A 21668-nucleotide genomic window follows, 5' to 3' on the forward strand; every position below is an offset into this window, starting at 1 on the left:
TTTAAAAGACTAAGGATTGCTCAGACTTCTTATGACCTTGATTGATGAAGTGTACTGTCCAGAATGTGGTTTGCTCACATATAGATCTTTTAGTCTGAAAAATCTGAGTAGCATTGATTCAAGGCCTGAGATTTAAACTGCAGAATATTTCAATTTGAGCAGAATGGGGCCATCTTATACAGCAGAATCCTTCAGGAGAAAGGGCCTTTCTTTTGGGTTGAAGATCCAACTTAAAATCTCATTAATCACTTATTGGGAGATCAACATTATCCTGTGGTGCAGACAATGAATTAAAGTCTTCAGTCTTTTAGAAACTCCTTTTTTTGAAAGACAAACTTTTAAGAAGTAACTTTTAACTTTTAAATCTAGCACTAAGTACAAAACTGAGTAACTTCTGGGTGTAATCATTAGACAAACAAGATGAGTCACAGGGTATGGAAAATCTGAATCACCTGGGATAAATTAGTATCTTGCTATTCTGGTATTTCACCCTCTGTAAAAGAAATTTTGAGGTTCTGAAATAAACTGGAATGTTTAGTTTCTGAGAATATAGGACTTTCTCTAGAATGATCTACATTTTGACCAGATTATCTTAGTATAGATTATCTCCATATTATTATTATTTTTTATTTTGACTCAGAACTTTTATTGTTATTGTTGGCATTCAGCTGTGCAATCTGCCTAACAATTTCTTTTTTTTTCTTTACTAGACAAAGACTTTAAAAAAAATTTAAATTCAGTTAAATAACATGTAGTGTATTATTAGTTTCAGAGGTAGAGTTCAGTGATTCATCAGTCATATATAATATCCAGGGCATCATGTCCCCTCCTTAATGGCCATCACCTAGTTACCCCATCTCCCCCACCCTCTCCCCTCCAGCAGCCCTCAGTTTGTTTCCTCTAAGAGTCTCTCCATCTCTGATTTCATCTTGTTTTATTATTCCCTCCCTTTCCCTATGATCCCCTCTGTTTTGTTTCTTAAATTCCACATATGAGTGAGATCATTTGGTAATTATCTTTCTCTGATTGACCTATTTCGCTTAGCCTAATACCCTCTAGTTCCATCCACGTCATTGCAAATGGCAAGATTGCATTTTTTTGATGGCTGAGTAGTATTCCATTGTTTATATATACCACATCTTTATCCATTCATCTGTTGATGGACATCTGGGCTCTTTCCATGGTTTGGCTATTATGGATATTGCTGCTATAACATTGGGGTGCAGGTGCCCCTTCAGATCACTACATTTTTATCTTTGGGGTAGATACCTAGTAGTGCAGTTGCTAGGTCATAGGCTAGCTCTGTTTTTTAACTTTTTGAGGAACCTCCATATTGTTTTCCAGAGTGGCTGCATCAGCTTGCATTCCCACTAACCGTGTAAGAGGGTTCCCCTTTCTCCGCATCCTCAACAACATCTGTCGTTTCCTGAGTTATTAATTTTAGCTATTCTGACTGGTGTGAGGTGGTATCTCATTGTGGTTTTGATTTGTATTTCCTTTTTCTTTTTTAAAAGATTTTATTTAATTATTTGATAGAGAGTACAAGCTGGGAGAGGGGTGCGGCAGGCAGAGGGAGAGAGAGAAGCAGGCTCCCCACCGAGCAGAGAGCCCGATGTGGGGCTCGATCCCTGGACCCTGCAATCATGACCTGAGCCAAAGGCAGATGCTTAGCGGCCTGAGCCACCCAGGCACCCTGATTTGTATTTCCTGATGCCAGGTGATGTTGAGCATTTTTTCATGTGTCTGTTGGCCATTTGGATGTCTTCTTTAGAGAAATGTCTCTTCATGTCTTCTGCCCATTTCTTGATTGGATTATTTGTTCTCTGGGTGTTGAGTTTGAGAAATTCTTTATAGATTTTGGGTACTAGCCCTTTATCTAATATGTCATTTGCAAATATCTTCTCCCATTCTGTCGGTTGTCTTTTGGTTTTGTTGACTGTTTCTTTTGCCGTGCAAAAGCTTTTTATCTTGATGAAGTCCCAATAGTTCCATTTTTGCTTTTGTTTCCCTTGCCTTTGGAGACATTTCTAGCAAGAAGTTGTTGTGGCTGAGATCACAGAGGTTGCCGCCTGTGTTCTCCTCTAGGATTTTGATGGATTCCTGTCTCACATTTAGGTCTTTCATCCATTTGGAGTCTATTTTTGTGTGTGGTGTAAGGAAATGGCCCAGTTTCATTCTTCTGCATGTGGCTGTCCAATTTTCCCAACACCATTTGTTGAAGAGACCGTCTTTTTTCCATTGGACATTCTTTCCTGCTTTGTCAAAGGTTAGTTGACTATAGGGTTGAGGGTCCATTTCTGGGTTCTCTATTCTGTTCCATTGATCTGTGTGTCTGTTTTTGTGCCAGTACTGTACTTCTTGATGATTATAGCTGGAATTACAGTCCGGAATTGTGATATCACCAGATTTGGTTTTCTTTTTCAACATTCCTTTGGTTATTCGGGGGTCTTTTCTGGTTCCATACAAATTTTAGGATTATTTGTTCCAGCTCTGTGAAAAAAGTTGATGGTATTTTGATAGGGATTGCCTTGAATGTGTAGATTGCTCTAGGTAGCATTGACATTTTAAAAATATTTGTTCTTCCAGTCCATGAGCATGGAACGTTTTTCCAATTCTTTGTGTTTTCCTCAGTTTCTTTCATGAGTGTTCTATAGTTTTCTGAGTACAGACCCTTTGCCTCTTTGGTAAGGCTTATTCTTTGGTATCTTACGGTTTTTGGTGCAGTTGTAAATGGGATTGACTCCTTAATTTCTCTTCTGTCTCGATGTTGGTGTATAGAAATGCAACTGATTTCTGTGCATTGATTTTATATCCTGCCACTTTGCTGAATTCTTGTATGAGTTCTAGCAGTCCAGTTTGGGGTGGAGTCTTTTGGGTTTTCCACATAGAGTATCATGTCATCTGCAAAGAGTGAGAGTTTGACTTCTTCTTTGCTGATTCGGATGCCTTTGATTTCTTTTTGTTGTCTGATTGCTGTGGCTAGCACTTCTAAAACTATGTTGAATAGCAAGTGGTGATAGTGGACATCCCTGCCATGTTCCTGACCTTAGGGGGAAAGCTCTCAGTTTTTCCCCATTGAGAATGATAGTCACTGTGGGCTTTTTGTAAATGGCTTTTCGTAAAACAATCTCAATGATATTGAGATATGTTCCCTCTATCCCTGCACTGTGAAGAGTTTTAGTCAAGAAAGGGTGCTGTACTTTGTCAAATGCTTTTTCTGCATCTATTGAGAGGATCATATGGGTCTTGTCCTTTGTTTCATTAATGTATATCACATTGATTGATCTGTGGATGTTGAACCACTCTTGCAGCCCAGGAATAAATCCCACTTTGTTGTGGTGAATAATCCTTTTAATGTACTGTTGGATTCTATTGGCTATTCTATCTTGTTGAGAATTTTTACATCCATGTTCATCAGGGGTATTGGTCTGTAATTCTCCTTTTTAGTGGAGGTCTTTGGTTTTGGAGTCAAGGTAATGCTGGCCTCATAGAACGAGTTTGGAAGTTTTCCTTCCATTTCTGTGTTTTGAAACAGCTTCAGAAGAATAGGTATTAATTCTTTAAATGTTTGGTGGAATTCCCCTCGGAAGCCATCTGGCCCTGGACTCTTGTTTGTTGGGAGGTATTTGATTACTGCTTCAATTTCCTTGCTGGTTATGGGTCCGTTCAGGTTTTTATTTCTTCCTGTTTCAGTTTTGGTAGTTTATATATTCCTAGGAATGCATCCATTTCTTCCAGATTCCCTAATTTGTTGGCATATAGTTGCTCATAATATGTTCTTAGAGTTGTTTGTATTTCTGTGGTGTTGGTTGTGATCTCTCTTCTTTCATTCATGATTTTATTTATTTGGGTCCTTTCTCTTTTCTTTTGGATAAGTCTGGCCAGGGGTTTATCAGTCTTACTAATTCTTTCAAAGAACCAGCTCCTAGTTTTGTTGATCTGTTCTACTGTTCTCTTGGTTTCTATTTCATTGATTTCTACTCTGATCTTTATTAATTCTCTTCTCCTGGGTTTAGGCTTTATTTGCTGTTCTTTCTCCAGCTTCTTTAGGTGTAAGGTTAGGTTGTGTATTTGAGATTTTCTTGTTTTTTGAGAAAGGCTTGTATTGCTGTATACTTTCCTCTTAGGACTGCCTTTGCTGCATCCCACAGGTTTTGAACAGTTGTGTTTCCATGATTTTTAAAAATTCTTTTTTTTTTAAAGATTTTATTTACTTATTTGACAGAGGGAGAGAGAGAACACAAACAGGGAGAGCAGCAGGCGGTGGGGTGGGGGAGGGAGAAGCAGGCTCCCCGCTGAGCCGGGAGCCCGACGTGGGGCTCGATCCCAGGACCCTGGGATCATGACCTGAGCCGAAGGTAGACACTTAACTGACTGAGCCACCCAAGCCACCCCTAAATTCTTCTTTAATTTCCTGGTTGACCCATTCATTCTTTAGTAGGATGCTGTTTAATGTCCATGTGTTTCTTTGTGGTCCTTCTAAATATTTTCTTGGTGGTTGACTTCAAGTTTTAAAGCATTGTGGTCTGAAAATATCCAGGGAATGATCCCAATCTTTTGGTACTGGTTGAGACCTGATTTGTGACCCAGGATGTGATCTTTTCTGGAGAATGTTTCATGTGCACTTGAGAAGAATGTGTATTCAGTTGCTTTAGGATGGAATGCTCTGAATATATCTGTGAAGTCCATCTGGTGCATTGTGTCATTCAGAGCCCTTGTTTCCTTTTTGATCTTCTGCTTAGATGATCTGTCCATTGCAGTGAGTGGGGTGTTAAAGTTCCCTACTATTATTGTATTATTATCAATGTGTTTAATTTTGTTATTAATTGGTTTATATAATTGCTTGCTCCCATATTAAAGGCATAAATATAATTGTTAGATCTTATCTCCATATATTATTTAGATTATGTCTAATCTAAAGACAAATCTCAGACTTGTTTTTTTTTTTTTTTAAGATTTTATTTATTTGACAGAGACAGCGAGAGAGGGAACACAAGCGGGGGAGCGGGAGAGGGAGAAGCAGGCTTCCCGCTGAGCAGGGAGCCCGATGTGGGGCTTGATCCCAGTACCCTGGGATCATGACCTGGGCCAAAGGCAGACGCTTAACGCCTGAGTCACCCAGGTGCCCCTCAGACTTGTTTTGTGATAGTAATTTATGTAGGAGTTTATATCTGAAGTATAGTTAATGATTTCGTTTCTGAAAATCTGTAAGAATATCATATAACCAACTTTCATAATTCAGAATATATGCATTTGCCTGATAGTATCAGTTTTCAAATCATTTTATATATATTTTTAATACTTAACAACCATGTAATGAACTTACCAATAAAATATTTGCTTTTATTTTTTTTTAACCTTTTTTTGTTGGCAAGTTAATTTTAGCTGTACCAGTTAAGTTGAAGTTAGATTTGGTGTTCTAAGCCTGTTTCTAAGAATCACATGGTAATAGACTTAGCTTTAAATATTAATCAATACATTGGGCTTTCTGAGGCTGTATTTGGAAGTACAGTATAACTGTACATCAGGATCATGGCTATGATCAGTTGGACTGACTACTATTAAAACCAGAAAGAGTGTCATAGCTGACTTAGACATTTCTTTTTTTTTTTTTTTTTTTTTGAGATTTTATTTATTCATTTGGCAGAGAGAGAGCACACACAGGGGGAGCAGCAGGCAGAGGGAGAAGCACACTCCCTGCTGAGCAAGGAGCCTGCCCCGGGATCATGACCTGGGCTAAAGGCAGAAGCTTAACTGACTGAGCCACCTAGGTGCCCCAACATTTCTTGTCTTTTTTGATGTTGTAGACTGAGAAACATTAGAGCTTTTATTTTCTTATCAATATCTAAAGCTAAAACAGTGACCTGTGTGTGATGGGGGCTCAATAAATATTCATTAAAAAAACAAATGAGTGCATATCAGACTTCTTAAATTGAGGTAGTTTTTATCTTATTATCTTGAGATGGTTTCTAATTTTATAAAATTATCTTTTTTAAAAGATTTTATTTATTTGAGAGAGCACACAAGTGGGTGGAGGGGCAGAGAGAGAGAGGGAGAAGCAGACTCCCTACTGAGCAGGGAGCCCGATGCAGAGCTCTGTCCAAGGACCCTGGGATCATGCCCTGAACCGAAGGCAGCCGCTTAACCAACTGAGCCACCCAGGCAACCGTCTTATTTTATTGTATTATTATTTTAATTTTAATTACTTTAATTAATTTTTAATTAATAATTTTAAATTATTAATTAATTTGACTGTGCCACCCCAGTGCCCCTAAAAATATTTTTAATCAGAGAAGTGCAATGAAAAAGAAAAATATCATTTGGAGAAATAAACAATAATAGGAAAGTGGGGTGATTTAATGTGGCATCATAAAATAATATTTGTTCTTACATCCTTTTCCCTCGAAGGGTTATTATTACTATTTTTTAATTTATTTGACACAGAAAGAGCAGAAGCAGGGAGAGCAGCAGAGGGAGAAGCAGGCTTCCTGCTGTGCCCCTCTTTATTTCTTTGTCATGAGTTTGGACTTTGTGATAGGTATTTTCTCCCCATTGTTCATGAATGGTCATTGCTGATAAAACCAAGATAATAGCAAATTTCAGTACTGATGGTTAATGAATGCATTATCCAGTATTACAGCAATTACCTAATTCCCATACTTTGTACAACTAGCAGAACAAGATTAACTTGGAAATGTTTTCTAGAAAGGCCTTTTCAAAGGTAATTTAGTGACTAGAAGGAACCCTGCTGAAATATTTTGGAGAATTTTGTTCTACAAAGAAGTTCTTATGGAACTGAAATGCTCAGTGAAAGATTATTCTAGGTACACACAGAATGCACCAACCGTAGCCAGCTGTTACCTGGTGCCCCATTTTTTCACAGTATCCGCACACCAGAGAAGCTAATAGCCTTCAGGATATACTGATACAGATGAGAGTGCTGCCAGTTTAACGCTTCTGTGCCAAAGGTGCACATAAGATTCTTTTGATCGCAAGGCCAGGGCCTGGCCAGATGAAAGAGTAGACTTTTTAAAAGGCAAATTTGATACATCTATGCCACCCTCTTACCCCCAACTAGAATGTAAGATCCCAGAGGGCAGGGATTTTTTTTTTTTTTTTTAAAGATTTTATTTATTTATTTGACAGAGAGAGACACAGCAAGAGAGGGAACACAAGCAGGGGGAGTGGGAGAGGGAGAAGCAGGCTTCCCGCCGAGCAGGGAGCCCGATGCGGGGCTCGATCCCAGGACCCTGGGATCATGACCTGAGCCGAAGGCAGACGCTTAACGACTGAGCCACCCAGGCGCCCCAGAGGGCAGGGATTTTTGCTAGTTTTTTTTTACTGCCTTATTCCAGGTGATTGTTTTCCTGTTAGAAAGCTGCATGAGGCCAGCGTACCTGGCTGGCTCAGTCAGTGAAGCATGTGACTCTTGATCTCAGGGTTGTGAGTTCAAGCCTCACATTTGGGTGTAGGGATTACTTAAAAATAAAATATTAAAAAAAAAAAAAGAAAGCTATACAAGGTCAGATTGTCTCTCTTTTTGCTCACCATTATATCTCCAGCACTTAGCAGTATGTAATACATAATAGGAGGCTAAGTAATTAATTAATGGAATGAATTATGTAGAAGGCAAACTTAAAAGGGTTCTGTATACTCTGTTTAATACTCCTTTCTTCCTTTTTGATATCTTAAATTCTGGCTCTTTCAGCCCAACTCTAAATTACCTTTAGCTAGTATTCAATTCCTAATACCCTAGACAGTAAAATATAAGGCATTGTTATGAATCATAGCTATAATATTTGAAGTGTAATCTTTGAAGGTAAAGGAGTAGGTGACAGCTCACATTTTGTGGTATGGGCCTACCCGTTTTGTTTGTGGCCCAGGGTTGTTTTTTGGGATTATCACTGGAGTTGTTGCGAACGAAGAATATGGATGTGTATTATTTGTCACTGTAGCCTTTAATATGTCTGGTCCCCAGGGAGCCTTCCAGTGCTGTGCTTCTTACTTTTAAACAAAGAATAAATGAAAAGTTAACATGCCTCTGAAAGGCTACAGATTGCCTTTTATAGATTACTTAGTGCTTCTATAGATTTCAGTTGACTCTTGAAAAACATGGGGGTTGGGGGTGCTGACTCCCACCCCAACAGTTGGAAATCTGCATATAACTTTAGACTGCCCTCAAACTTTACTGATAGGGAGAACTGTAAGAGATCACTTTTTACTGTAATACAAAATGTACTGGACAGATGAACTGCTCATTGGGAGATGATTAATGTCACATGGTATTGTAAGTGGATACTTGCAACACTTGAGCTCACTGCAATAGCAACAGGAGGTAGTTATGAAATTATTACAGTAGTAGAGTATGCACTATGATTAATTTTATGTAGTTATGATTCAATACTGTATGTTTGTTTATGGTTCTCTCAACTGTGAATGGTGTCATGTATGGTCTGTGTTTGTGTAAATTTTGATAAATTTTGATTTTTTAAGTAGATTTAAATATATTTTATGGTATCAAATGATAAGTAAGAGTAATATCTACATACATTTTATTAGACTTGTATCTATATTTTATAAATTCATGATATATCTTTTACTTAATTTTTTTAGTATTTCTAGGCTATGTGGTTTATCTGTTTTTTCAAATTGTTATAAATCTCCAAAAAAATTTCCATATATTTATTGAAAAAATCCACAAGTAGACCCATGCAGTTTAAACCCATGTTATTCAAGGGTCAACTGTACTTCTATAGATTACTATAATGCTTACTTAAAAAATATCAGTTGTCAATTAAGTTCTAAAAACAAGATAATTTTTAGTTGATGATGGCATATTGTAAAATATTTTTGTTCTTTTCCTGAAAAACGTAAGGACTTTCAAGAATTTCAAATTTGCCGACCTAACTCCAATGATATGTATATGTAATCAGGCTTTAATGTGTTTAAGGTTTCTAGTATAATAGCACCGGGAATTGAGATGTCTTTTTAAAATTTCCTTTGCAGTGTCTTTTTAAGTACTCTTCATAAGCAAACATGCTTTAATGAGTGTGAATGTTGATTGCATGGGTTTTTTCTGAATGGTTTTCTGGGAACAAAGTAACATGTGTGAAATAATTTTGTTTTTTGTGGGATGAATAAATTGGACTTCATTATTGAAGGATAATTTGTTATAATTATTTAGGATTCTAAAAACAAGTGAAACCTTATTAAAAAAAGAGGTTTATTTTATATAAACCATGCACTAGGTAGAAAATAATATTTAATTTAATAGGGGAGGATATGAAGTGTCCACAGTTTCTCCCGACACAAGTACATCATCAGTATAGTTAGAATAAGACAAGTTCAGGTAAGAATCTAGGCCAGCTTCATGGGGTCCAAGGTCAGTGGATGTCTTTGATGACAGTGCTCAACGTGGCTATCTCTTGGGTCATACTGCTCCAATTTGGGCTGGTTGTTTGCCTAATTACAGGGCTCTAAGTTGGAAGTAATTTTCCTTTGGAATTTTATAGACATTGCTCTGTTGACTTCCTGCTTCAGTGTTGCTGACCTCATTTTGATTCATGATCCTTTGGATATGACCCATGTTTTTTTCTTCTGATTTCTCTAGATATGTATTGCATCTTCTCTTTATTCCTGGCGTTCTGATATTTGACATAGTGTCTTTGTGTATGTGTGTGTGTTTTTCCCAGTTATTGTATTGAGGACTTAATGGGCATTTTGGCTAGACTCTAGAAAATCATGCCTTTCAGTTCAGTTTCTTTGGACATTTTAGTTTTCTCATTTCTCTTTTTTGAGGGGTCAGGATGTCTGTTGTTCCTGATATTTTGATGCTTAATCTTATTTGTCTCATTTTCATATCTCCCCCCATCTCTTTTTTCTTGGCTTTCCGAAAAATTGCCTCAGCTTTATTTTTTATACCTTCTAGTGAATATTTCATTTCTGCTGTTATATCATTAAAGGAAAATTATTTCAACACTTGTTAAAATGACAAGAAAGACCATTCAGGATTATTGCAGTAGGAGTGTATTAGTCTGTTTGGTCTGCCATAACAAAATGCCATAGATTGGATGTCTTAAAACAGAAATTTATTTTCTCACAGTTTTGGGGGCAGGAAGTCTGAGATCAGGGTACCAGCATGGTTGAGTTCTAATGAGGACTCTCTTTTTGGTTTTCAGATGGCCACCATCTTGCTGTGTAATTACATGGCCATTGGGGGGGGGTGGGGGATAGAGGGATCTGAGATCTCTTTTCCTCTTTTCATAAGATCACTAGTCCTATTGTATCAGGATCTCATGCTTATGATGTCATTAACCTTATTACCTCCTAAAAGCCATATCTCCAAATATAGTCATATTAAGAGTTAGTGTTCACATATTAAAAAATACAAATTTTTGGGGGGGAACAACAAAATTAAGTCCATTGCAATCTGTAACAAATGGTATTACAATAGAGGAGAGAGATGGGGCTCAATTTTGAATACAGCAAAGACAGCTGGGGATTACAGCCAATAAGCAGAGTAAGGGGGTCAGTGGATCCAAATTAACTAAGAGAAAACAGCAAGGATAGGAGATTCTTGAAGGCAGTTCAAGGATTTATACATCAAAGTTAGGGGATGAAAAACTTGATCAGATATCAAGGGAGAGGGAATTTCTCCAAATTGGCTTATCAGGAGTCTTGCTAAAACTGGCCTATGCAGACCCAAAAAGGATAGGACAGACATGGAAGGCCTAGTGCCACAGCCTCATCAAGAAGCAGGCTCAGAGGAGCCTAATTAAAGTTTGGTCAAGGAGAGAGTTTTTTCAGCTTGTGGTAATTTGTTTTCTAAAGATTTTATTTATTTGAGAGAGAGAGAGTGTGAGAGAGATCATGAGCAGGGAGAGAAGGGTAGAGGGAGAAGCAGACTCCCCGCTGAGCCGGGAGCCCGATGTGGGACTCGATCCCAGGCCCCTGGGATCATGACCTGAGCCAAAGGCAGACGCTTAAAGGACTGAGCCACCCAGGCGCCCAGTTTGTGGTAATTTATATATATATACTCTTAAATGTTCTGGCATTTCTCATTCCAGAGAATGTCTTTTCCAGAGAATAACCTTGAAGCTTCTCTTGGGGTAGTGATGGGAGTGGGGATGTATTTGCCTAGCAATGTGGAGTATGTGCATGTTGGTGGTATTAGGAAATCTCTTTCTTTTTTTTTTTTTTTTAAAGATTTTATTTATTTATTTGACAGAGAGATACACAGTGAGAGAGGGAACACAAGCAGGGGGAGTGACAGAGGAAGAAGCAGGCTTCCCGCTGACCAGGGAGCCCGATGTGGGGCTCGATCCCAGGACCCTGGGATCATGACCTGAGCCGAAGGCAGATGCTTAACGACTGAGCCACCCAGACGCCCCAGGAAATCTCTTTCTTAAACAACTTTCACCTAGTCTTTCTTATGTTAGACCCTCTCTTTTCACTCTTGGTTCTAGAAGTGTCTTTGCAGTATAGTTACTATGTCTTTTGAAAGTCAGTGGTAAAATTTGAGTTGTCTTCCATCTTTCCCTATTCCTGACTTGAGATTCAGCTCTCTCAGGTTTGCTGAGTCAGTTGCCTCTCAACCATCTGCTTTCCAGCTTCCAAAGTACTGTTGCTATTGTCTCCTCTTTGTTTTTTCCCATCCTTGTGGACTGATTTCTTTTTAAAGAATCACTTTACTGTAGATTTAGGGATTTGATGAAGGGGCAACATTAGTTGTGTGCCTTTAAATCTGTCGTCTTAACTGGGAAGTTGCAGCAAATGGTTCAGAATGGGAAAGCAATTTGAATAGTTCAAGGGAATTCGCCATTTTTTTAGACTTTGAGGATTTTGCTGTGATTTTTTTTTCAGATACTTAATTATTCTTAATGATATTTCATGACTCTTCTGTAATTTCCTTCTGTACTTAGAAGAATAACAAGACCATTTTTGCAAAATTTACTGGTGGCTTCAGGTAGCAGGTATTGGGAAAAATAAGTGGGAACAGCATGACTAGTATCTGTTGGGTACCATTAGAATGATGATCTCAATTTTGTCACTAAATCCTCATAGCAATTCTGTAAGGTAAGTGATATCACTTATTGGTAAGGATAAAGATAATGATCAGCGAGATTAAGTAACTTGCTTAAGAGCTAGTCAGATAGTGGTAGAGCTTAGTTTCAAGCTTAGGTTTTTAAGACCTTTCAACTCTTTTTAGTTCACCATCTCCTTTTACTCTTCGAAACTGTGTGCACAATTCATTCATTCACTCAGTGACTATTAAGTTGCCTGCTCTGTGTTGGGCCTTGGGAACACAGAGAGGACTAGTTCATGCCCTGATGGAATAGGGATGGCATGATCAGATTTACCTTTCATTAGGATTTCTGGTGATCCATGCAGATTGGCAAGAGTAGCAGCAATAGGCAGCTTAAGTTAATTACAGAAGTCTGGTAAAAGAACATGTTGGTTTTAACTAGGATGACAGAGGCAATATAAAGAAATGAGTGAAAATGAGATGCCTATTAGAGGTAGAGTTGACAGGTTTAGGGGAGTGATATGAATTTGCAGGGAGCTGGAAGAATTGAGGATGACCCCATGTTTGATTTGAATTGAGTGTTGGTGCATTTACTGATATAAGGAAGAACAGGCTGGGGTGGTGGAAAAGAGTAACAATATAATCATAACAATGTTACATCTTTTAGATATACCCATGGGAAGATGTCCAGTAGGCACATGAACATCTGGGAACTCAACTGAGTGGTGTTCTGGGCTAGAGCAATAAATTTGGGCATCACTCACCTAAAGATGGGACTTAAAGCCATGGGACTACATAGAATTATTTAGGTAAAGTGTGTAGATGTAGGTGTGGTAAGTCTGAAGCAGTGTTACTGATTCACTTCTCTGGAGAATCTTCATTTAATTTCTTAACTTGGAATTACATGTAAACCTAATAGCATTTGCTCCTTGGGGAAAGCGAATCCCACTGTATAGTCATGGCATAAAAGATATTAACCAAGAAGCACATTGCAAACATGCCAGTAGTTAGCAGCTTTTTGACTGAACTACATACTACACATCCTTGACTTTCAGGAGAGAATAGATCTGAGAGCATCCACATGGGAAATCCCAGATTTACAAATGCCACAAAAGAGGAGAGTTTATGGTATGTGCATCAACTCTTTTTAAATATAGATAAGTAGTGAAAAATAAGTTCCCATTGAGATGCTGAAACTAGAACATCCGGGATCACTCACTAGCCAATTCACTATTACACATTAGTCTCATAGAATCCGAGCTTGTTAAAATTAAATATTTTACATGTCATGAACCCTTTGGGATGAATTATAAATGTTAGATATGACAGTGCTAAGCATGAAAGAAGCTTTATAAGAACACTTGAAAAATTAGAATTCACAATCTCAGTGTCCATCAGTAGGACAGTAGGTAAACAGTTGTGGTATAATTGTTCAGTGGGCTAGTATATGCAACAACATGGTTGAATATCAACATTTTGTTGAGTGAAAGAAGCCGCACATAAAAGCTATAAGATTTCATTTATATGAAGTTCAAGAAAAGGCAAAAATTAATCTGTGATGAGACAAATCAGAACATTGGGTCTCTATGGAGGTTAGGGATTGACCATAAGGGAACTTCCAGGGGATAATGGAAATGCTCTACATATTGATTACGGTGTTTGTTAAATGGGTATATGTATTTGTCGAAACTCACCAACTTGTATACATAGGATTTGTACATTTCACTGTGTATAAGTTTTACTTCAGTCAAAAAAAAAAAAACAGTATGCTGAGTGGTTCTGTGAGGGTACATATAGGGAGCCACATGGGTAAAGCATCCCTGTAGTCTCAAATTGTCGGGGTAAGTTTCTCAGGGGAGGTAGTCTTTCACATGTCTCATTTTTATCCCTTCAGGTTTAAGATGACTTTTGTTAAACTCTTAGTTAACTCTATACAATAACATCTATTCCTGGGACAACTGTTTAATTTATTGTGTGATTCAGAATACTTTAGGTAATAAAAGGAAGTGTTTTTATCAGCTACACTGGGGCAATAAGTAAAAACTGTGACTGTTTCTCCCGATTTCTGTACTGCTCAAAGTGTAGTACTCCACTGCAATCACGGTTGAAGGAAGGCAGTAGGAGAGCAGGTGTTACCTGAGGGGTAGTCTCTGCGTGGTCCTTATCTAAAGGTGGATAAAAGGGGTCAGGATTACCTGTGGCAGGGGCCGACATGTGTTTCTATGAATGGCAACTTACATGTTAGCTTTCTAAAAAGATATGTTATTTATTTTTTATTTCCAAAGTTATTCATGTTGTTTTATTTGTTCCTTTCAAACAGGAGATAGTGGACACTCCTTTCAAAAATGGAGGATGGAAAGCCTGTTTGGGCGCCACACCCTACAGATGGATTTCAGATGGGCAATATTGTAGATATTGGCCCTGACAGCTTAACAATTGAACCCTTGAACCAAAAAGGCAAGGTGAGTTTCTCAGCTGAGATTTCAAAATTTGATTTTTTTCTATAGATGTCTCCCTTCTTAATGAAATAGATAGCCCTAGCACAGTATAAGGGAAAGCAATTTTCTGGTAAGTGAATCTTAGTTTTCTAGTGAGTTATTTAATTATTGTTTAAGTATATATCCTAGGGAAAAAGTGGTGTCCTATCATAAAATCGTACAGAAATCTAGTGAGCCTTTTATTATCTCATTCTTAAGAAATAGCTGTATGAGAAAATATGAACGATAACATTTTTATTCCTTATGCTGTATTGCTAAAGCTAATATATCTGTGATGTAGTCAACATGCTATAAAACAAAAATATGAAAAGTGAATGGGATTATTTTATCAAGTTTTGCTTTTTGCTTTAGCTTCTAGATAATTTTTTAAGCCTTTTATTTACTTAAATTTATTAGCATGGGATTGGAGTAAATATATTTCTATTAAATATAGTTGTCTCTTTTTTAAGATACTTAAGTCTAACAAGCCCATCTATTATTACTAATATTTTCATTATAATGATAGTTTTTAAAACACAAAAGCATACTTTAATTTTGTACACATGGCATCTGTTTCTTTTTAAGCTTAGAGTAGACAGTATTACAAAATGGGAGTTTGGGGAAAATGTGATCAGGAGTCTCTTTGAGTCTTCATGGGGACTATAAGGTCTGTTGTTGTGGGAGAACGTCACAGTTTTCAGTTTAATAAATACTCCTGTTAAACAGATCTTCTGACTAAATTAAATATGTTGATGTCATTTCTGTTTACTTTAGACTCTGAGACTGTTCGTGAATAATTTATATTCTACTGATACATTGTTAACTAATGCCATGTGACTGCCATCCTTCTGGGAACCTTAGAAAAACAAGGTGGATCTCTCATGAGGTCTTTTCACAGAGAAAACTATTCTGTTACTGTAAACAACCCAGGAACCTAAATGCATAATATACAATGTGCTGTGTTAGAGGAGGCCAATTAAAGATATTCTCAGGAAAGAAAACACAAAGTGTTTCTAGTTTTTCCTCTTATTAACAAGTACCTCTTTGTACTTACAATGCTTTACATGTTCAATGAATGACAGAGTTAAGGAATAAGCTCAATTATTTTCATATATTTGAATCTGTAGGGGAGGGAAAATTTTCCTCTACTCTTTCAGGTCTCTGGCTAGACCTAAGAATAAAACCGATATAAGACAGATTCACAGTAGAAAAGCATGCCATTTTTGTGTGTATATTGGAACCTTCACAAGAGAATGAAGATCCAAAGAAGTGACCGGAGCAGAAAGCTTTTATACCTTTTTGACAAAGAAACAATAAATTTGTGAAGAATTGATAAGACAAAGGGGTTTGGGTTAGGGGCAGTACATTGTGGTAAAGTAATTAGGAAGATAAGAGTTAGTGTGACAGAGTTTATATAGATTTCTCTTGGCCTTGATTCCCCGTCTCTGGTGATAAGAATGTCTTCTTTCTTCCTGGTACAGGGAGGGCACTTTTCACATAGGAATTTTATCTTCTGATTTCAGGGATAAAAAGGAGGGTGAGAATGGCTTTCTTGCACCTGCTGTTTCTCAAGAACGTTTAATTGAAAATAATTAGTATGTCAAAGTAGTATATTTAGGGTTATAGAAATTTAGTGAGCCTTTCAGTATCCTTCAAAATCGTTTTTCATTTTTATGTAACACATTTTATAAGAACAGTAAATCAGAAGGCTACAATGAAATGAAAAGTGTTATTTCCTAGGTATATTCTGTTGTATATATTTTGTTATATCGACAGGTGACAAAATAATTCAATTCAGGCATAGAGGAAACTTGATTTATGAGTATATGCTTTTTCATATTTTAAATATTTTGTGTGCTTTCAACTTTTGCCTTAATAGTATTAGTCAGTACATACATAGAAGCAATAGAAACACTTCAAATTTAAATTGTGGCGTTATGAAAACTTTATGGATCTGTAGGTAATTCTATAAACTAAGAAGCTTCTTTCCATAAAAATTTTTTGGAAGTTAACAAATTCTCAGGGATTGCTTCTAATTTTAATTTTTTCTCCTACTCTCTGATCAGGGTCTTAATAAACTATAACATGTCATAATAACCATATAGTTGAAAAGATCCATATGAGTAGCAGTCTTTTGCTTAGGTAATTCATGGTAGAGAGATCATCATCTTTTAAATATTAAGGAATTAAGTGCATAAAGTGATGGACAAGTCAAGTAGATCTGTTTGCTGATATAGTAGAAGCATGGAAGAGGGAATTATTAGCTCTGGGAGGGACCATGTCTTTGATGATAGTAATGGCTTTAAAAATTTTTTGATTGTGACCAATAGTAAGAAAATGGATTTTACATTGCATTTGATATGTGTTTTGTGCATGTGTATATATTTATAAGAAATAGATTATATATGTCAACAAGTATGTGTATTATGCATGTGTATGCATATTCATAAGTGAAACATCCTTATCACATGTGATGCATTCTGATATTTTTTAATATCTTTTATGCTGTTGAAAATGCTGTCTTGAACCTCTAAATTGATTTCATGTTCTATATGCAGCAGACTGGAAATCAGGCTAAAGCTCTAACTCTATGGCATATTAAGGGTCCACATTTTCTTTTTCTCTCTACTTTGCTAGTATTATCTTTTATCAATCAACAGTCTCCTTCTCATACTCTTGCCATATGATTATTCTTGTGTGTCTGTTTCTCCTTTTCTTCCATCTTTCCTCTCCAGTATTTATCACGCCCTCACCATGAACCAGGTGGTTTTGGGTGCTTTGTGTCCTTGCTCACAGTGCTCCTTTTGTCACTCTCCATAGCTTTTTGCTTAGCAAATATTATTTATCTCTTAAGACTGAGGTCACCTCCTTTATGAAGTTTTTCCACAGATATCCAATCTCTTCCTCCTCCTCCCATGCAGTAGAATTTACTGTTGATTATTTCTTCTTTGGAGGAGTGCTAAAAATTCTTAGCTGCCTGTAATGTTTTATCAGAGATATTTGTGTACATTTCTCTCCCCCTCCCTACCAGACTGTATTCTCAAATGCAGAGACTCCTATTTGTTCGTTTTGTCATTGGAGCTTGATGTACTGTGTTTGATGTGTGGTAGATGTTTACTGCTGGTGATCAATGTGTGCTTTGTTATGTGATCTTCCCCTGATAGGAGAAAAATGCATCCTCCCTCTAAAAGAAAACAATTGCTTTAATGAGACAAATTTTCTTTCTCACTGAGTAGGCAGTAAAAGGGAGAAGAAGATGAGGGCTGGTGATAATTGGGGGATGAAGGAGGGAGAGAAACTATCTTTTAGGATTCATTACTGGCCTTTTTTTACCCCTGCTCTTAACCTTCCCATTTGAGGAATTTGTTGTCCTCCACTGCTGCCCCACTTTCTGGATCCTCTTATATTTGATGTGGCTCCTAACAAGATAGAACCAAAAGCTGGGGCCTGGGGAGTCCTTACCCTCTTTGCCACAGCTGTGAAAAGGCTAATGTCTGTGACATGAGCAGTTATTTTTGAATGCATTTTCCTATAGAATCATTGTTAGAAATTGTAGATTGTTTTATATTGCCATTAATATACTTAATGTACATTATGGATCAGTTCTGATTTTATGGTCTATCTTGTAAACTATTGCACATTTATAACATGTGTGCTGGGTTCCAAATAAGTAACTTCCAGAGTTTTTAGGCATAACCGGTTTCTAATTTGGGTGTGACTTTGAATTAAGGTAGTATCAGCGGCCTGGATTTTACTCTGTAAACTATAGCAGTAGTCTTGTCTTATACTCTGGCATATATGTACAAATGTAGACCTATAAATATTATTTTAAAATAATTGAACATTTTTCCTTAGAGTTTTATTTGATATAGATGGAAACTTCAACCACAAGAGTAATTGTAATTGAGAAGTATAAATTTATAGATGACTGTTAGAATGACATGAATAAAATTTAATACTCTTTAGATGTAATTTGAGATCATTTATTCTCTCTTGCAAGATACTATCTTAATTCTAGAGTTTCTACCATAGCATTTAAGTGGTATAATAAATACAGACTTATTCATGGATATCTGTAATTTTATAGACCAAATAGTTTTGGATACTGTTTATATTTCTGATACATTTCTATACAGGAATTTGGGTCTAATATGTTTTACTCACACAGTAGCATTAATTAAATAATAGTCTGTTCTGTTGGTATATCTAATTGAATGTACTTTTTTTTTAAACAATAAAACTGCTTTATATACAAACATTAAAAATTTTTTAAAAAGTTGTTAAAGTACGTACCATGTAAATTTAATATTAACATACTTCTTGTTTTGCCCCATTCTAGCTAGGCGTTAGAGCACAGGATGTTTTTTATTGATTTCCATTATTGATTTCATGTTCATGGTAAAGTAGATAATATTTGAGTAAAGTTATTATCCTCTTTTTGGGTTAGTGACTTATTAAATAGAAGGATCTTGTATTACATTTTAATGAAGAGCATACTGTTGCCATTATTACAAGGTATGCGGCCAATTAAGCTCCTTTATTTTTCTTACTGTTTATAAGCTTCTAGTTTAATGAGCTCTTGTTTTGTTTGTTAGACATTTTTGGCTCTCATAAACCAAGTGTTCCCTGCAGAAGAAGACAGCAAAAAAAATGTGGAAGATAATTGTAAGTATCAGGTTAAAAAATAGTTCTAAGCACAGAAAAGGAAGCTATCCTTCCAAAAAGTAAATTAGTGGTTATATTACTAGGTATACTCTACTGGTTCAGAAGAAACGTAGCCTTTTGATATGAAGGTTCATGTGAATGGGGGAGCTCAAAAGTCCTGAATTCATTATTGTCTCACATTTGCACTTTGGTGAAAGAGTCTTGAATGTCCTTTTAATGTTACCACAGTTGTGTAAATGTGGGAAACTGTAATAATTTACTATGAAGCCTGAACCAAAAATCTCTTAACAGTTCTGAAGGAGTTATTTTGAAGCTCATCTAGAATCAGATAGTTTTTATAGTAGTATATGTGGTTCAGTAATTCGGAAGTTGAATCAAGAGGACCCATTTAATGTCACTGTTTAAGGGAAACCAACATTAAAAAGAAGTATAATAAGTACTAATTGAAAAATTGATTTTAGAACATTGTATTTTATCTGAGCATATTTGGTGACCAGACCATGTTTATTCTTACATTTTCTTTTCTTTTCTTTTTTTTTTTTTTAAAGATTTTATTTATTTATTTGACAGAGAGAGACACAGCGAGAGAGGGAACACAAGTAGGGGGAGTGGGAGAGGGAGAAGCAGGCTTCCCGCGGAGCAGGGAGCCCGATGCGGGGCTCGATCCCAGGACCCTGGGATCATGACCTGAGCCGAAGGCAGACGCTTAACCGACTGAGCCACCCAGGCGCCCCTATTCTTACATTTTCAAGGTTAAGCAGTTTCAGTTTTTATTTGGCAATATTTTTTTTAAAGACTTATTTATTTTAGAGAGAGAGCATGCAAGCTGGGGGAGGGACAGAGGGAAAGAGAGAGGGAGAGAAGCAGACTCCCCACAGGAGTCACAGGGCTCTGAGTGGGGTTCAGTCTCATGACCCTGAAATCATGACCTGAGCTGAAATCAAGAATTGAACACTTAACCAACTGAGCCACTCATGCACCCCTATTTGGCAGTGTTTTAAGAATCATGTCCCGTTGCTTGGTTATCATTAATGGTATCTGACATTAAAAACTCTCCATTTAAAGAAAAAAGGGACTCCTGGCTGGTTTAGTCAGTAGAGCATGCATTTCTTGATCTCGGGGTTGTGGGTTTGAGCCCCACACTGGGTGTAGAGAGTACTTAAAATCTTAAAAAAAAAAAGGGGGTGCCTGGGTGGCTCAGTCGTTAAGTGTCTGCCTTCGGCTCAGGTCATGATCCCAGGGTCCTGGGATCGAGCCCCACATCGGGCTCCCTGCTCGGCGGGGAGCCTGCTTCTCCCTCTCCCACTCCCCCTGCTTGTGTTCCCTCTCTCACTGTGTCTCTCTCTGTCAAGTAAATAAAATCTTAAAAAAAAAAAAAAATCTTAAAAAAAGAAAAAAGTAAGAGAAAGGAATGTATTTTGTCCTTGTTGATTTTTCTTTGGATTTCACATTTGCGTAAGCCTGTAAGGTCCCCATATGTGGATGGGACAACGTGGAATAGTGGAGTAAGGGAGAGCCAGGGACTCAGGGAGAGCCTGAGTTCAGATTCTGACTGTGCTGTTAGGAAGCTGTGTGCTTGTGGTCAATTTATCTTTCCTCTTTGAGCTTCTCATGTTAAATTTGGAGTAATAGTAATAATGTATATGTTGCATGTGTAGAGATGACATATTTAAAATGCTTGGTGCAGTGCCTGACCTCTAACAGTCTCTCAAATGGTAGCTGTTATTATTAGGTGTAGGAGATTGAGGAAAAAAAATGTAGAGTTTCTTTCCAAAATTGCTGGAGAATTTGTGTCATAATATTTTCCTGAACAGTAATCAGAACCAAAAAAAAAAAAGGAAAGAAATAAAAGAATGCGATTCTACAGTATTTAAAATCAGAGAAATGATTCTTTTCTGTTAAAACTTGCTGGAACATTCAGAACTATGAATTAATCCTTTTCATATATTAAAATAATGTTTTTTGTTTACATATCTGCATGTAGCTAAACATAATAAATGGTTTTGAATTTTTTTAATCCATTTCTTAAATTAATATTTTAAAACATGGTTATATGATATTCTCTCTGCTTCCTTTAAGTTAGAATTCCTAATTCCACAGTATGTTCCCCTGAAAAAGCTAATAATATAAGGCCATACTAACATGTGAATGACGACTTGCTCTCATTTCTTTACTTCCTTCTGCACACACCCCCAACCTTATCATGAATATCTTTTAATGAAACTAAATGAATCCCTAAGTTGTGAAATATCTGCCAACGGACACAAGGGTCTTCCTCTTAAATTGTACTACTCAAGGTATTTCATTTTATTAAGACGTTGAAAGGTAAATGGTATTTCAGAATGGTAGTTCAGAGGAAGGTGAGAGAAGGGGGAGTGGTTTAGCATTGTGCTTTGGATAAGAAAAGGTGACATGTAGATCAGGCTCCTGGGGGATGAAGGTGGAAGAAGTGCAGGGTTATAGAAAGGTTGGTGACCAGAAGCCAAACTAGATATACCTCT

General features: G+C 36.9%; 1 protein-coding gene across 4 annotated transcripts in view; it reads left to right on the forward strand.

The window, feature by feature from the left end:
• Positions 1 to 21668, forward strand: part of MYO6 (myosin VI) — a 143334-nt gene that overhangs the window by 43289 nt on the left and 78377 nt on the right. For all 4 annotated transcript variants that reach the window (XM_034991300.1, XM_034991302.1, XM_034991303.1 and 1 more), the window contains exons 2-3: positions 14346 to 14487; positions 19098 to 19167. In XM_034991300.1, the coding sequence (XP_034847191.1) occupies positions 14371 to 14487; positions 19098 to 19167 (187 nt within the window). In that variant the 5' untranslated portion in view covers positions 14346 to 14370. The remainder of the gene's footprint in view (positions 1 to 14345; positions 14488 to 19097; positions 19168 to 21668) is intronic.

Source organism: Mirounga leonina, unplaced genomic scaffold (assembly GCF_011800145.1).
Source record: "Mirounga leonina isolate KUSES-001 unplaced genomic scaffold, KU_Mleo_1.0 Mir_53, whole genome shotgun sequence".
Lineage (NCBI taxonomy): Eukaryota > Metazoa > Chordata > Mammalia > Carnivora > Phocidae > Mirounga > Mirounga leonina.